The following is an 18,499-nucleotide window of genomic DNA, read 5'->3' as shown; positions in this document are numbered from 1 at the left end:
CGGTGAACTCGAAAACGCCGTTATGTCACGTTCTATTCAAAATAAAGGACAGACCGCAACGTCACCACTAGACCGACCAATCTGATATCTTGGTTGACACAACAGTTGATCCTGCCTCATGGCCTCATATCTCTACTGCAAATTTTTCCACAATTCATATATTACACTGAGTACACAGCCAAACATGTATAGTAGATAGCGCAACCCCAAATAAAAGTATCAAAAAAAGATGGCTCACTCTCAGTTTTTTGTTTTTGGTTAAAACTTCGATCAGTTTTTTGTTTGTTTATTAAAACCTATTTTAGCCTCTTTCGTTCGTTTGCTTCACTTTAAGACTGGTAGATTTGAGCGTCATATAGAGCTTAATTCAGGACTTCCTGAAGTTTCAGTTATTCTTAATACAATTAATCTGTTAAAAGTAGCATCTATTTGCAGCCGTAAACACTTTAAAAGATATTGCACCTATAAAGGCGTGTAACACAAGCATCTTCATCTGTTTTGGAGTAATAACCTTTGACTTTATCCTCTCCCTTACTTTCCCAAGAACTTTTATCATGTTCGCATTAAGCTTAAGATAATTCCACAAATAGAATCTCTTCGGAGGTAAATAAAATAATTACGGCTGCAAATAGATGCTACTTTTAACAGATTAATTGTATTAAGAATAACTGAAACTTCAGGAAGTCCTGAATTAAGCTCTATATGACGCTCAAATCTACCATTCTTAACATTCACTTCTCAATTGAAGAGCTTGGTGCAAAAAGGAGTTATCTACATTTTTTTCAGAAAATGTGTTTTGTGGCGCCCCCTATTGTATGTTCAATTCTACATCTTTTGGTGCATAAACGAATCTGCATAAAGACTCGTTTATTATTACTTATTCTCTAGCCTAGGTTAGATTTGGAGCAAAAATGAGCTTTCTACTGCAGATTTTTGCTCCAAACAGAAAAGATGACGTCATCAATCAAACAAAAATTTTTTATTAGGTTTATTTAATGTTTATATTAGGTAGATATTATTATTTTTCCTTTTTGACAGGCATAATAATAATATATCTAACATTCGCTTCGACAAGACACAAAATGCCACTTAAAAGCTCAAAAACAAGGAATCTGTTAACTAAATACTTAATATGTACTCAAGTTTTACTGAAAATTATGATTTTGGTGCAAAAAAAAGTTAGCTGCAAAATAACTTAGCTTAATAAATGACCTAGAAAGTTCAAATTGAGCCCCAAATGACCCCATCACAATATATTAATTAATCCTTACAGCAGACACAACATAAGGAATACATCTTAAAGCATATTTAGTTTTTTGTCTCTACTAAAAATGTTAAAAAACTTTATATAACTCCTTTTTTGCACCAAACTCTTCAATTCTGGTCCATTCTGATGACAAATAAAAAACAAATACACCGGAAAATTCTGGGCTCCACTGAAAGAAAGTAATTTATGGAGAAGGAGAAAGAACAAGGAGACACTTTAACCGTACATCATGAACGGGATGTAGAGGAGAAGTCAAACATATTAAGCTGAGAAGGTCATGTGGTTAGAGTGGAAAAGATGACATGCCAAAGAAAAGCTTTGGCACAAACCAGGCTGTCACAACCAGCATAGTATGGCCAAAGAGTCGCGAGAAATCAGTTGCAACCTATAAAGACAGATGGAGAAGAATCATTGAGAAGATAAGCCCTCAAACTTGTAGTCATAGAGCCATTAAGTTAGATAAATTCGTATTATACCAAATTTATTAGGAATTCGTACAAAATAAGCCATTCAGAATTTAAAAAAAACAAACTGTAATACCAAAATATGTAACTTGAATTTATGTGTAAGCAGCTGTAAATAAATCGTGTATTTCTGCCTTCCGGTGAAAATCAAAACCAAAAGTTGAAATAATCATTACAATTTCTACCAACAGCTGACGGCGGAAAATAGGAGATAATATTTAAAGTTGCACCAATTTGACGGTAACTGTCATATAAAATAATTTTATTGTGAATCATATATCATGTGTTTAAACCAATTTTAGATAAGCGTAAAAACAGGAAAAGGAACAAAAAACTAATTGGATTATCTTGTTTAGGGATAAAAAAGAACCTGATGTTGGATACTGACTACCAATTAAAATTATTTGCTTTTTAATTAAAGTCCAGTTATATCTGACTTCATTCCCATACAAGTGACTAATAACTCCTCTTTTAGCTGGGGACATTTTAAGGCATTTTATTCCCCTAACGCGTACTTCTATTCTCAAACCTATGTGGACTACGAACTACAGCTGTTAGGTTCAGTCAAACCTACAAACATACGTACTGTACAGATATGCCGATCAAAATCTACTCCGACAGATAGTTGACGCTCCTTTCTACGGTGACTAACTTCACTCTTCACAACGACCTCAACATCCCGTTCGTACAACTATTCGCCAAGATGAAATATCAAAAGTTCTGTACTGCCCAAATCTAATTGCTCTAAATCATTTCTACAGTTTTTCGCTTCCTCTGATACTCCACCACGCCGACTGAATCCATCATTGGCCTCGAGACTTCCTTCTTAATTAGATCATCATCATCATCATCGATAACCTATAGAGTGGTCTTCTCCTGCTCTTCAAGCACCATTTACATCATCACCATCATATTTACTTTGTATTATTCGTATGGAGGATGTAAATCGCTTAAATAAATATTAAAATAAATAAAATAACTCAATTCTTTTCTGTTCCAACATACAAAATCTAATATACTTTCATAAAAAAAATAAGGAATTTATTAGAAAAGACTAATTTGGAGAAGAACATGGTGTCATAATGTTTGGCGAAATAACAGAAAAGTTATTATCAATAAGCAGGCAGAGAGCGAACCACGCGGTGTGCGGAGTGCATCTACACAAGATCAACAAAAGGTCCTCTCCTCTTTGCGTAGATTGCAATGAGGTGGAGGATTTCAAACATATAATAATGATATGTCCACGTTATGTGGTGGAAAGGAAACGAATGCATTTAGATGCACCATTTCGCTACGAAGACATAATATTCTCCACCAACATATATGTGCTTAAATCTATAGCAGAGCTAACAATGAAATATGGATGTATTTAAAAGTTATAGAATGAATGATCAGAGAAGGATTACGTGATTTTAATTTCGGTTAAGCTATAAGGATGGCAGGAATATAGAGTACTGATCCATCCATTAGTTGTATGTAAATAGTTGTATACAGGGTGTTCAGCATAAGACTACGGTAACTTCGGGAGGCGATTCTGGGCATCATTTGCAACAAAAAATTCCATATAAACTATGGCTCGATTCGGTTCCGTTTTATAGATATTTTTAATTTTATGTTTTTTCAAGGTGTTACTACTTTTTAGCAAAAAGTTGTCTATATTTCTCAAACTATTAAAGCTACAGTTATTTTAATAAGCTCATTAGAAAGAACGTTAAATTTTCTTTTAAATAAGCTAATTTGTATTCCAAAATAATAATATTAAGTATTTTACCTTGTGGCCCAAACATAAGAAATAGCAAGTTTCTAATTTTTTCCAAAAACTTTGACTTCATTTTTCTCAAAAACATTTCATATGAAAAAACCGTGCACTATTCAGGAAAAACATCTACATACGATCATCTTTCGAACGGTATACAATAATTGGGGTTATGTTAAACATTGATGCAGAAATCTGTGATTAATTGCAAAAAAGTAGGCCTCAAAACAGCGTCGGCATTATGAAAGGGATTCACCTATCATAAGAATATAGCTGATCAGAATCATCAAATCCAGTACGATTTTTTGCAAACGTGTAATTTAATAAGCGTTCGGAACTCCCTATCAGGAAAACATCTAGAATATTCCCGCCTAGCTTCTCCACTATTTCCATCTACGAAACCGTAGATGTATAACATATCGCGATATTCAATATTCGAATACGCTGGCATAATGATAGCAAAATGACAACTAAATATCTAATGAAAATGTAGACTTTAAACTATCTTTACTTCTTGTTGTATTTATTTGTTTTTATAAGCCGTATTAGGATAAAACATATCAGTTTTTAACTTGGAGATTAGAGCGATAAGTAAGTTCTCGGCTTATTCATTAGCTCTTCACAACCTGTTAATTCCAAAAGTTTATTGAGTAGTTCAAAATGATGATTTATTCACATTATTTGGAATATTTCTTTAATTAACTAAAGAATAACACACAGATCTAAACTCGTTAAACGAAAATCCTTTCTTTCGAAATTGGTACCTAACACTCATTTAACATCATATTCATTTTTCTTCATTTTATTTTATTATTTATAATGTAAATTTTATATTTTTGAATATAGTTCTTAAATTAATTAATTATTAAATTACACGTTTGCAAAAAATCGTACTGGATTTGATGATTCTGATCAGTTATATTCTTATGGTAGGTGAATTCCTTTCATAATGCCGACGCTGTTTTGAGGCATACTTTTTTGCAATTAATGACAGATTTCTGCATCAATTTTTAATATAACCCTAATTATTGTATACCGTTCGAAAGGTGATCGTATGTAGATGTTTTTCCTGAATAGTGCAGGGTTTTTTCATATAAAATGTTTTTGAGAAAAATGAAGTCAAAGTTTTTCGAAAAAATTAGGAACATGCTATTTCTTATGTTTGGGCCACAAAGTAAAGTACTTAATATTATTATTTTGGAATACAAATTAGCTTATTTAAAAGGAAATTTAACCTTCTTTCTAATGAGCTTATTAAAATAACTGTAGCTTTAATAGTTTGAGAAATATAGACAACGTTTTGCTAAAAAGTAGTAACACCTTGAAAAAACATAAAATTAAACATATCTATAAAACGGAGCCGAATCGAGCCATAGTTTATATGGAATTTTTTGTTGCAAATGATGCCCAGAATCGCCTCCCGAAGTTACCGTAGTCTTATGCTGAACACCCTGTATAGTAGAGGGATGAATGTGTGAAGCGAAGGTATTTATAAGTAAGAATGGAGAGTGAGTGATATTCTAGTGATAAGCACCTAGACGATGCTGGCTGTATGGCGAAGGCCAATGCCAAAAAAAAAAAAAAAAAAAAAAGGTCAGTTTTTCAGTGACCGAGTCCAGATTTTGTCCACGATACAGCTGGACCTAGGATGCAGGGTAAAAAATAAATGCAGGAATGAACATTATTCAAAGGACCCAAATAACGAATAAATGATCTTTTATCTGTAAGTTGATGAACCAATAAAAGAATATAACAAATAAATTTTGATTCATTATTCGTTATCCGTAGCTCCACGAAAAAAAAATTAGATTAGTGATTAGAATTTAAACTTCTTTAATTAAATTTAATGTATTAATGGGCTCATTATTTAGCCGTTTGCAGAAAAAATTAACTATAAAAATACTTTACTTACCTAATTAGAGAAGGTATAAGAAAAAGCAACAAATGGTTGATATAAATCTCTTGTGAAAAAAAAGGGAACACCACTATAAATTAGTTGGCAAAGTTTTAATAACGAGTAAAGTTACTTTTACTTAAAACTTGAAAGAAGATTGAGCACAGGTGGTATTGAGGAGGAGAGGCTACTAAATAAAGCAAGAAAAGAAATCAAGAAAAGTGTATTAAACAAGTGTACAAGATGAAGGAAGGAAAAAGGGAAATTTATAATGAATAAATTAGATTTTTCCTTTTCATCATCTAAGAAAATAAGAGAACAAGTGAGAATATAAATAAAAGTCCTTAATTCGTCCTTTTTTTCCATTCAGGACTTTTTACCCCGAGAATTTTGTAAATGAATACTACATGAAAAAGGATTATGACAGCTATAAAGGCTGCCCCAATTTTTATAAAAGTGCTTTTACAGATTTTTTATAAAATTCTGACTTTTATAAGGTTTGCATAAAAAATATAAAAATAACTAGAGAATAAAAAAGGGCATCGATATCACTAAAAGTTTATTTTAAATACTTGTATATATCCATATGTACTTTGTAACTTTACTTCCGTTTAGAAGTTCATCAAAGTTGAAATTAAATCATTAATTGGAGAGGAAATTTTAGAAGCTTTCCGTCCCAACCAATTATTTTACCTTCTCTGTGCTCCATCTTTGAAAGTTATTAATAGTTTTTTCCCCCCCACGCTTTTTAATTAGATAATTAAATGTTCAAATCACTTGGAAAAAAGATTTCCGCATACAAACAATCTAAATACCCCACTTCAAGGTTACGTAGAGGAAAGGCCAATTAAAGCTTTCAAGCTTATAACCAATTTAAAGCGCTCCCTATCATTAAAAAAAATCTCATTACTTTAATTTAACTTAAGAGTTTGAGTAGGCAACAAAAAAGATATATTGCTTTTAACTATCGATAAAAGTTGTACGTTCTTAGATTTAAACCAAAGTAAAGGTATTTTTGTGCGCATAAAGGATTCTTTAATCAATCAGAATGCGCGTAAAAATACTTCCCTACAAAAGTATTGTTCAACGAATTTTGGGATCTGGAGCTCAGTAGATATCCGGGACTAATGGCTGAATAAGTTATATTTTATCTACATTGACACCAGAGAAATTTCTATCCTTTAACCAGCACTTTGTATCGGTAAGAAACAATCTTCCATCCCGAAGTAATTCATCAATATATATTTGTATTTAAGGCGTAATATTAAAGGTGATTGGAGCCCGCAGAGTTCTTGGTAAACTACCCGATTCCAGACAGAATGGCCATCGCATAAACCTATAGCGATGACATTTTAGACCGGTGAATAATTAGGAGCAAAGTGAATTAAAATAAAGCCATTTTTAGTAATAAAAATAAATTAAAGAAGTTTTTAGCGCGAGAATATCAAGGGTTACTTACTAACAGATGTTTTTGGTCCCTGGGAGAAGTTCAATGCCTAAAAAAATTATACTTTTCAATACAAAAAACAATTTTAAAACAAGCTGCAACAAATATGGAAGCGAGATAGGTATTAACTTAGGAAAACGAACGTATCGATTACTTTTTTGGGAGAATAAAATTCAGAAAAAGATTTTCGGACCAGCTAGAGAGGAAGATGGATGGACGAGTGATTAGATCTAAACAGAAATCAAGTTCAAGTTTATTTTAAAAAATAACCCTTGGAAAGAATGATAGAGAGCAAATACCCGAAGAAGTTGTTGTACGTACGTCAGCCAGAAAAGTAAAAAGGCGAGGAAAGCTAAGAGTGGAGGTGGAAGGAAGACGCAGAGAGGATGTTGAAAGTTAAAGTATGCAGTGTGCGGGAAAAGGATAAAACGGAGAGGAATAGGGTAGCTATCTGGTGGCCAGGATCTTCAAGGTCTGAAATGCCAAAGAGGATGAAAGCAAGGAAAGGGAATGTAAAAATTGGATTGGTTAGCAAGTCGCCCCACGTATGACCTAAGTCCCAGCTTAGAAACTTCACACAAACTCTATCAGTGGGGGGGGAGGGAACTATGGGAAATTCTCAATTAAAAGGAATACCTTTCTCATGCTTAGAGAGTGTTGCAAGATAATCAGTGACTCATTAAACTGATATGGAAATCGCAACATCTTAATTTTACTAAAAATTCTGCTGGCAATAATGTTATCAATAAACGCAAGTATAGTAAGATACAATTTTATTTGGTAATTTTTGTTTTTTATAAACTGGTAATCTTCTAACAAATTTGCAACTCAAAAACTTGAGAGCACAAAAGGTAGAGGAGAGATTTTGTAGCAAAGGTTCTTTTGAAAAAAGATTAACGATCAAGGATCCAATCATTACAAAGGAATGAACATCTTTACGAGAAAGCATGACACATGACTTATCTGCCTCACTGGACAAAGGATCTTTTTATACAAAAAAGGGTTATTTACCTGTGAGAGGATTTTAATGAGAAACGTAAGATTTTTAAGTTAGTAAAAGATTGGAAAGGAGAGATATCTCTCGATAAATGGGGTAAGGTATGAATGGATTTAGTAGGGAATGGATTTTATTGTGAATGCATTTAGGCCAGTTGTAAACGTGACGTGATTTTATTTATTGGTGGAAATATATTAAGTAAATATATACAATATGAATGATTATGACATTTTTTTGCGGAGTTAAGTAAACATTTTTTAAAGGCCATTGTCCTCAAACATAATTTATGAATAAACTAAGTTTTCTAGAGAGTGGAAAATAACCTAACGGCCTCCCATACAAAAGAAAAAGTCCCTTATGTAACATCTCAATTAGAATGGAGACAGACCGTGGCCATAAGTAAAATGGATTAAATCCATTTATTCATAAGGGAACCTCTTTCGGAACAGCCCGATAGCCAATTTACTATCATTTTTTTAATATTTACTAGTTAAGTAAACTAGAGGCGTAATACTCTTTCAAGGACTAAGTTTTGCAAACACGCTATTTTTAATTGGAGTAGTATACGCTGTAATTCTCACCATTACTATTCGCCCGTAGAGAGGATCTAAGCCTTAAGCTTCTAAAGCATCTATGGGCTATATAGCAACGTCCAAAAAAAAAGTATAACATCCAGTAAAATCGAGTACAGGATCCAGTATTACTCTTGAATCAATTAAGACTTTCAGCATCCCTGAATCAAATCGTGCAAGGACCTTGAGAGAAAATAGGTTAGCTTCAGACCAAAGATCTTGAATCAGAAGTTTTAAAATCCATCACGATATAAATGAGTATTTCCTCTTCATGACCTCTTTAAAATGAGAGCTATCCCATTTTGTTACAAATCTAATTTTTTAAAGTTCTCTTCTTGGATCCCAGTATCCAGTTAAAGATTGAATTAGTCTCTGAGAATCCTGGACGGGCCCCCATCCGCTTCTTAGTACGACGAAAACTAATGCTTATACACAAAGAGGAATGCTGCAAGAGATGCACTTGCCTTAATGTTCGCAGAGGATGACCATGAGGACAACCGATATTGCCAGCCTATCACCTTCCCTTACCCAAGTGATCACCAAACACGATCATGCACTAGAACAGAATATCTTCGACCGAACATCGAATAGTAGATACCGGCTGGATGTATTCCAGTTTATTAATCAATCGATGCTATAAATTGGCAGAATATAAATCTCAACAGGATATAATAAGTCCATTTTGTATAAAAAGAGCGACATTGGATTGTTTCCCTCACGCACGGATCGGAATCGATGTCTCATTTTTTTGATAACAACTAAGACCTTTAATCTCTTCTGGCTTCCTGGGGTTATGTTTATATGAGCACTGTAAAGAAGTTAGTAAGACTATCGAACTAGCTAATGAACGTCTCGTCAATGAACATCTAGTCAATGAACAGAGAACTTTCTATTAGAAAAGAAAATGGTTCGCTTACCTGCGGGAAATCCCTCTCGCCGGACTGATGTCTGAAGTGCATGAAGTACGTACGCCCGCCGTTCGCAGCGTGTAGGTAACCCAGTTTGATTAGAGGCGAAACGGTATGTCCGTCGGACAACACTTCCAACGTGGAGTCGCGAACGTTCAACGGATTTTGCACTGGTTTCTCCCAATCTGTATATTCATTTTTTAATGTAGAAAATATTTCATTTAAATGAAAATAATATGAATTTCTCACATAAGTTCGTAAAATTCTGTCACGCCTGGTCTCGTTGAAACCAAATTCAAGATCTTGTGCACTTAAATCCAAATACGATTCTGTAGTCGTCAAACCGAATAACAGATCTCTATCTGGGAATTCGGACAACATGAAACCTGGGCCATGACGTTCATGGCCAACTAATCCAGTATCTTGCATGCTTGTTGACAATGTTGAAGACAGTACAGCACCGTCGGCAAACGGTGCAAAGCCGGGCAGAAATCTGGGCGGATCTAAATGTACGGCCAATAGATCTCTTAATGGTTTAGAACGTAAACATGGCGCTATATCATCTTCTACGAGATCACCATGGCAACCAGTCTGTTCGGCTACACGCCTTTTTACCGCTAACGGGTCTTTCTGCAGCGCCCAAGGGCTCAGCCCAGAACCGCTCAGTAACACCACACGGTGCAGTAATTCTGCAACAAAGATAGAAACAAATCTTAAATATACACTTGTACATTTGAATATGCAAAAAATTGAGTTGAAATGCTATCTAAAACTATTACATTTTTTGAATATTATTTTGAGCCATGATCAAGTAGGCATATTGGTCCCCCCAAATGGGTATCACTGAATCATTAAAGGATCAGAAAACGTTGATTTATTTAGTACCAAAGCATTCAATTCGGTATCCCCCCTCACAACAATACGATAAGAATCGTAAAAGAAATCGTAAAACAAAAAATATGAAAAGGCAGAGTCTGCAAAAATATTTATTTATCTAAATAGAAACTCTAGAGACAGCAAATTATCTAGCTTAAAATTAACCAATCAAATTTGTCTATGATTTAAATTCATTCAGCTAGTCTCAAACAATCCTTTCTGTTCGCACAGACACAAACTGAAATCCAATTGGGCCAGATTATTGCTTTAGATTTTTGTAAAATAAATAATCCAAGTATGTGGTTTTTCCATAACAATTAGGGTATTTATTGTGCACAATTCGGATTTCTGTCTATTGAACTGACAGCTCTCTGGTAGATGCCTAACTAGGCAAGTAACTCTTCACATTGTGTAGTATTTACTTTTGTTATAAAACTTATATAAAACACATAAGATATTTCGTACGTTTCTAAATGGCTGAAATTACCAACTAAAGTATTAATGAAATGTTGGGTACTTGCTGATTTGTGAACCTTTTGGCGTTTAATCAACCCTTGTACTTAACTTTTTAAATTGTTTTTGCCTAGGCTATCAGTTAGTTAGAAGCCATTAATATTTCAGATTAATTAATTGCTTGTCAAATAGACCGTAAAATAGTGCGGTATTATAAAATTTATGGGCTTGTGTATATAAAATAGTAGAAATGATGGATATTCCCTAATCGTGCACAAGGGAATAACACATTCAAATTCCCATGTCGGACATATTTATCAATATCCTATACATATATATTTCAATCAAACACCTTTGTTAGTTCAATCGCCCGCCAGATATAAATATAGGCTGTCTAGAGTATGAAAAGAGAGGGTGAGCTGATCACGATGCACATTTTATCCACGATCTGCATCTATTTACTCGAAAAAAAAATGCTATTAGTTTAAAATTGCTGGGTTTGATCAATCCACACGATCTTCAGCGTTCATATTTATCTCTTTTTAATATCCTAAAATATAATGTATTATTATTATTAAGACAGGCTGTTTAGAGTGATGTTACAACTAATATCAATAAGATATCTTGAGTAAAGTCTGGAATAATTTGTTTAATTAATTGCTACATTAAAGAAATGTGTTTTGAACCAATCAAAAGTTAAACATCAGTCTGAAAGTTGCGTGAAATAATTGCTACATTGGTGGCTACAACAATATTCAGCAAGGAGTTTCAGAGAGTAGAAGCAGTATTCAGAAAGAGCAAGAAATGGCCGACGAGTGAAGAAGGATTCACAGCAGGTACAGAGGGGTTCTGGAAAAGGAATCGTCAGAGTAGTGAACGGTTTTATTTCTAAATTATTGGAAAATATTTGCAAGAAAACAAATTTGCAACCAAATAATTGCCCCGGGTGTTAACGAGTTCGACAGAAAAGGTGGTTGTGATTAGTTTCAATAGGAGAGAAGCCCACTGTACCACCGATGCGGAGTGTAAATTAATGGTGGCTGGCGGCATAAGGGTGGAGTCTAGACACAATAACGAATATACCAATTTAATTAAGGAAAATTTTAATTGAATTCATAGACACGTGACTCACGTGATTACCAACAACCCAAAACCATTCAGCGTTTACCGCGCATGTGTAGAAAATGGCACCACTCGTGCCCTAATAATGTGCTAGTATCAATTTTAAGGCATCTCAGTTCGTGAAATAGGCATTCTTATTAAACTAATTAGGCACAGAGACTATAGGGTTGGTGAATGAGGCAATTTCATTGATTCGGTGTAATAATAATTTACGAATAATAATGTACAATTCGTGTTTATCTTAGGAACTAATTACGAACGAATAAAGAAAGCTGATATAAAAAATAATAACATTTAAAACTGAATATGATGGAAGGTTAAAAGCAGCTAGATATTTGAAATCTCAAATTGCACTAGAACTAGAGCGTTGAGATAATTAATTATTTATAGATTGGGTATAAACTGAAATTAGCATACTACCACATTGCTGACGTGGATGTATTAGTAAGCGAGAGAGAGAGAGTGGTGGATGGTGAGGAAGGGTGAAATTGTCAGGAAGAAGCAAGAGAACATGAATATTTAATGACATCATGAATTACAAATGAGAGATGTTACCTGAGTCCCTTCAACAACTTACTAGAGCGAACTAAGATGTATGTATTGGTTTAAGTAACGGCATATGTACGCTAGAAACAAATACGATCGAACTACTTCAAAAGAAGGTTCAAACTACACTGTTGATGAAGATCTTTAGCTACAACAAAAGCATCAATCACAGAATCTTTCTACCGTTTTGCAGACGCCTATCGCAACAGTTATTCAAGAATTAGGAAGCAAGTCAAACTGAAAACGACAAAAGAATGCACATTCTTGCTAACTATCTGAAGATTTAGTCCTGGAGCCTCTACAGCTTTCTATCTAGTGATTACAATGACAGTGTAGCCTGAAGCGAGTGAATTGTATCTGTAGGCCGGCAGTGAAGAAAGATGGCTCCGGGCGCCAAAAAAAAAAAAAAAAACCTTAGCTGTTGATGCGCTTTAAATTTAAAAGTTGTAAAAGTAAAAAGAATCGTGGCTTCTGCTAAGTTCTAGAGAGTTATGTTGGCGCACCTGTAGCGATTAGGGGTTGAATGCCCCCACCGCTCAAAAAAAAGTTTCCAAATAACGTGCTATACAGGGTGAACCAGTAAGTAATGTCCATAGGCCTACAATGTGTACTACATCTGAAGTGGACTTCAAAGACCTAACAAACACAGTTGAGTGCTCGTGAACACGTTTTCTTGCAAAACAAACGTAATTTCTCATACGAAGATAAAAGGAATCCTGGAAAATGATATACCGTTTGAAAGCCCATTAGGTAAGGAAACTTTTATAAAAAGTGCCAGCACCTAGGTCTGATAATTATCACATAAGGGCCTAATGAGTTTTCTAGTATTTCCAGTATTCGGAGGAAGATTGAAGCTGTTTTGGAGAATGACTTATGCTTCGAATGGTGTCAATTTTTAGAAAATTTATCTGTCTTTCTAACCGTGTCATCAGAATCGAATTCGGACTAAAACTTTCTGAGTAATAACATTTTTATTGGAAAAAAAAGTAATGATTTTAGAAAAAAAATTAAAGTGACGTCACTCAAGAACAGTGGAACAAATGAAGTTGGACAATACCTCTTTGAAGCTTTTTTAAATACCTTTTTTAAAATCTAAAAGTAGTTTATTATGATATTGAACCTGTGGTCCCTGCTAACTAAAAATTAATAAAATGGTCCCTGGTCATAAGAAGGTTGGGAACCACTGGTTTAGAAGAAGCATGAATCCCTCTGATGCCTGCGTCATAAGTAGGGAACGGATTCGTATGTATTTACATATTTTTTATAGGCAATTTACAGACGTTTTGCAACTAGAAGTATTCATTCTGACACTTTTTAAGCCGTTTCAGTCTACTTTTATTTCACATATTTCCACATATTTGGATGTTATCGCATATTTATACATATTTGATTAAAATAAATAAATATTTCTACATATTTAATCAAAATATGTACATAACATATTTGTTCATATTTTTCATTTTGGGCATATTTTCATAATTGGGAGGTGGTTGACAGGAAATGTGAACCACAGACTGCAGGGCTGTGAATCACAGTGCGTACAATGGTTATTGTAATTTACACAGAATGCTGCTAAACAGTGACGGGCACTTGTTAGTTCTTTGAAGTTGTCTGTTCTTTCAGCTCGTTCGTTGAAGTGTCCAATTCATTTCGTTCGGTCACTTAGTGTATTCTTTTTTGGGTGAAATGCCACGAACATCGGCCTCAAACAAACAACTGGTTGCTAAATATCTTCGCGAGTTTCCAGCAGAACTTTTTCGAAGTGATGGAGACATTTTGTACTGCACAGCTTGTGACAAGCGCGTTTCTTGCTCTCAACGTTTCCAAGTCACCCAACATATTGCCACCGGATCGCACATAGAGAATAAAAACAGAAAGAAAGAGAGGACGTCCTATCAAGCCTTCCTTACATCTCCATCATCAAATAAGTCTACTCTGAGTACAGATCTGTGTCGGGCTTTGGTTAGAGCAGATATCCCTTTCCACAAACTTATTTATAATTGTAAAAATGTTCTTTTCTTGTATAAATAATTATAACTTGCCCCCCCCCCCAAAAAAAATCCATTTTCATAAAAAAAAATGTCCATTTTACTTAAATATTCCAGAAAATATTTTAAGAAAATCACATATTTTCCACATAATTGACGAAAATAAATGCATATTTTAATTAAATATTTGGCATTTTTAAATACATAAAAATCCTTTCCTTAGTCATAAGTATAATTCTCTAATCTCTAAATATTGGACGTTAATTTAAATTAGATGTAGAGTTGTGAATGCTGGGAATAAAACAAAAACTCGGCTAGAGAGTTCAAGATCGATTCCTTGTTTCTGAAAGTAATACGTAAATAATTCTCGCGGCAATCTATTTTAGTATGTTAAAACCATCTCTACTTTTTACACTAAAGTCACTTTAGTAAAAGCTTGGAGTAAAGAGCTTTTGAAAGAAATACATAAAAAGAAGAGCGATAAAAGGAAATCCAAGTAAAGTGATTACATGATGTAGAGAATTTGAAAGAGAAGCTTTAGGTTGAGTTGACCATATACCAACTGATAAAATGATCTGATAAGGGTCAGCAAGGATGCTTAGTGCTGCGAGTAAAAAAAAAGAAAACAAACCCATGTCCTGTAGGTTGTATAAAACAAGCGTGATCCTTTCCAAGTTAAAAAAATTCCTGAAAATACGTCCAGGACATCTGCGTCCTCTAATTAATTCCTAAAACTGGATCACCAGCTCACCTCTGTATTATTTTTACCGCTCTTAATGTGGGCACTGTTAGATTCACCGTCAACCACCTGAAGGGTTGGTGGGAGGATTGATGCTCTAAATACTCCAGCATTTCCCAGTTGGACGTCGTTTTTCGAAGAGAAACAAAAAAAAAAGCAGGTAGAGGAAAGTTTAGATTTTCATCCGCTCTAGAAAACTGATTGGATAACCCTGTCACAGAGAGCATATACACCTGCAAAGACATGTACATTGGTGTGAGTAAATCCTGTATGAATATACAAACAACATCCTTGGCCCAGGATTAATCCCATTTTACTACACTCACAGAAGGAGGGGATTTTATTTAAAATTTGTTCCCTCTTTTTGTTGTTAACTGTAAACCATTTCCTTTTTATTTCATTATTTCCGCACCAAATTTTAATCAAAGTACGTCAGCAATAAATTTTATGGAATCTCTTTAGGAATACAGGTAGTTGAACTGAACATGTACCGATTTACACACACATTGTACTCTTACAGCATTAACCAGGGGAAAAAAGACAGAAGCTGCAATAGCTTCTTTTTTGTTGGCGGAAGGCACCTAATGCTCAGCATAAAATAATAATTCTTAGTTAATGTTTAAATTATGTAATTACTAGAAGTTATTGGATTAGATTTAGATTATCGGGGTGGGAGCTATGCCCCACGGCCCCGCAGCCAAAAGAGGCTTATTGTGCCACCCCCCTTTGGATCTAGTAGATGAAACCTTCCCTACTAAAGAGGTGGAGGACTTTCCCTACTAGTTCTTTTTGCGCTATTATCTCCTTTGGTCTCAAAGATCCAAAGGTTTCATAGCGCAACCGCTCGATTGCAATGCAATCGAACAGCGCCAGTGAGAGGCCGTTTCCTCCTCATCCTGATACAGTCGGCAACAGTATATGTTGCTCATGTTCATGTTGTTCAGGCTGGGATACCCGCAGGGACGCCAAGTACCCTGAAGAAGTGGCTAATCCACTTCCCCCTAAGGAAGTTATAGGAACTTTTATATTTATTCATACTGTAGTACCTTTATAAAATATTGAGTTAGATAACTTGATACGTCTCTCTTGAAAATTTACAAGATATTTAGGCCACATAAACCAAAAATTCGGATTCCATGTGGTCAGAATTTATGCTTTAAAAAAGTCGATTGAGCTCACATCGATGTACTGAAAAGAAAGTTGTCTGGAGAATCTAAAGTCCGCTTAGGATGGTCAGCCATAACCGAATAAGAAAAGGCCCTTTTAAAAAGAAGCGAACCTTCGTGTACAAGTAAATAGCCCTGATAAAAGAATTTGTATTAACTAGCAATCCGTACCATTATGTAGAAAGACCTGCAGAGTATTTGGCAGTCATTAATCTACTCTTTTACGAGGTAATCAATGCACTGAATTACTTCTGAATCTCAAACTGCAGCCATAATATTAGCTGCAGTTAAATTATACTGCATCTTTTGAAACAGAGCCACCGGCTCCCACGTTGTTGTTTTTGTTTCAACTGATTCGTATCTGAGGTTTAGTAATGGGCTCACTTCTTAATCATGGAAACCGGCGTACTGAATCGATTGGACTCTTTTTTTTTGAACTTTTTGGATCATTTCCGATAAATTTGTTTCCGCATTTGTTTTCCAGTTTCACAGCTGAAAATGAAGATGAGTCGTTAAAATCACCAAGTTTGGTTGAACAAAAGGAATAACTTTACAACAATTCAAAGTTTTAGTTTAACCATTTAAACGGAAATACGGACACAAAACATCAGCAAGAAAACGTAATTAAAATTCGAGCACAGTGCGGCTAAAATCTATTCATTTTATTCCAGTAGAATACAAACTAATTAGTGAACGAAAAAACCAAATGTTTTCAATTTGGGCAGTGCAGTTGGAAGAAACAAAATGTGACATCACGGTAGACACAACTGTGTGAAAACATTAAATTCGCTCTCTTTATTAATAAGATTACTAGCTGGGACAATTAGTTATAATTAGTGGTGAGCCTGTAAATTGAGTGTACTAACTCAATAGAAAGTAATCTAACTAACCAGGTGGAGTGCTGGTGGCGTGACAAGGAGCGTGCGCAAAGGTATGGCGAATAGGGAGCACCTGGAGGCCCTTGATTTGATTGACCTTGTAAACTCCCAGGGAGGCCAACAACCCACTTCCACTGACGGGAATAGTAGGCCGCCAGTTTGGTTCAACTAAAACCAACTGGACTACTGTTAGACAAAAGACTTAATTACAGAAAGAGACAGACTGAGAGGAGGGTTTAGTTTAAAGTTCAGATGGGTTTAAGTTGAGCCGGGTAACAGAGTATCTTCAAGAAACGGTGGCGTTAAACCCTCTTATTACTAGTATTAATTTAAACTTAAGGAGCTCAATGCAAAGTGTATTTAAGTTGCAGTTATCAGACAAGAACTATCCACCTTCTAGACGAGCTAGGTCTTTGTGGTATGGATAGGCGATGGTCCAAAAAAAAACTGAGTAAAACAAGTAATACTTGCAGCTTCAAACACTCGCAACTAACACGATTTGGGTATACAAGCCACCGGCGAGAGATAGATCGTGATGAACACCCACTTTTAACTTCTGATTCACTCTTTACCCAATAAAGCAGGGGTCCCCAAACTTTTTACACAGGGGGCCAGTTCACTGTCTCACAGACCGTTGGAGGGCCGGACTGTAAAATAAAACTATTTTAAAGTAAAAAAACAAAAAACAAAACGGGAACAAATAGAATATTTCAAATAAAGAACAAGTAAATTTAAATCACCAAACTACCCAGTATTTCTGTGGGAACTATGGGCCTGCTTATGGCTAATGAGATGGTCAATGTCCGGTTTAGTTATAGTGCTTTGCCTTTCTTCCTACTTCTGCTGTTATTATACACTACTTTTGGAGCCGTGACGCGTGCATCCCGCGTCATCGGAAGTAGTACTATACATGAGCGACGCAGCGATTTGCGGCCCCGCCACATATTCTGCTCCTTTCACTGACCACCAATGAAAGAGATGCCCCTTCAGGAAGTGCGGCGAGGGCCGGGTAAATGTCCTCAGGGGGCCGCATGTGGCCTGCGGGCCGTAGTTTGGGAACCCCTACACTAAAGTAATGTACAGGATGCCCGAAGTAAAGCTTTCTGGATCGCCTTGGATACAGTTTCTAAAAACCGCTCTTAATCTTTTACTTACTTTACAATTTTTGAACTGTTTTTCAAACAATTTTAGACAGGAACACTATTTTAAGTAGCAAAATGTAGTGTAAAATGAGACTATTTAACTATTTACCAATTAAACTAAGTTATTCAGTTTAATTAGAATGTAAAGTGCTTTTAAAGTGATAATTCCTTCACTAATGATTAAACTAACTAAATAATTGATAAAGATAATTTTAAATAAGCGAGATATGACTAGCAGCTTAAAATATAAAATAGCAGTTTAAAATATGAGGACAAAAAAAATG

The 18,499-nt window shown here is 34.9% G+C and overlaps 1 protein-coding gene across 4 annotated transcripts in view; it reads right to left on the bottom strand.

Annotated features, from left to right (window-relative positions):
• The window catches only part of Nlg2 (Neuroligin 2), a 512,997-nt gene that overhangs the window by 91,769 nt on the left and 402,729 nt on the right, over positions 1–18,499 (bottom strand). For all 4 annotated transcript variants that reach the window (XM_074131290.1, XM_074131291.1, XM_074131292.1 and 1 more), the window contains one exon: positions 9,315–9,994. In XM_074131290.1, the coding sequence (XP_073987391.1) occupies positions 9,315–9,994 (680 nt within the window). The remainder of the gene's footprint in view (positions 1–9,314; positions 9,995–18,499) is intronic.

Source organism: Rhodnius prolixus, unplaced genomic scaffold (assembly GCF_049639745.1).
Source record: "Rhodnius prolixus isolate KJV_2025 unplaced genomic scaffold, Rpr scaffold_4, whole genome shotgun sequence".
In the NCBI taxonomy this organism is placed as follows: domain Eukaryota; kingdom Metazoa; phylum Arthropoda; class Insecta; order Hemiptera; family Reduviidae; genus Rhodnius; species Rhodnius prolixus.
The sequence above is the reverse complement of the archived record's forward strand: the minus strand, read 5'-3'. Positions and strand labels throughout refer to the sequence as shown.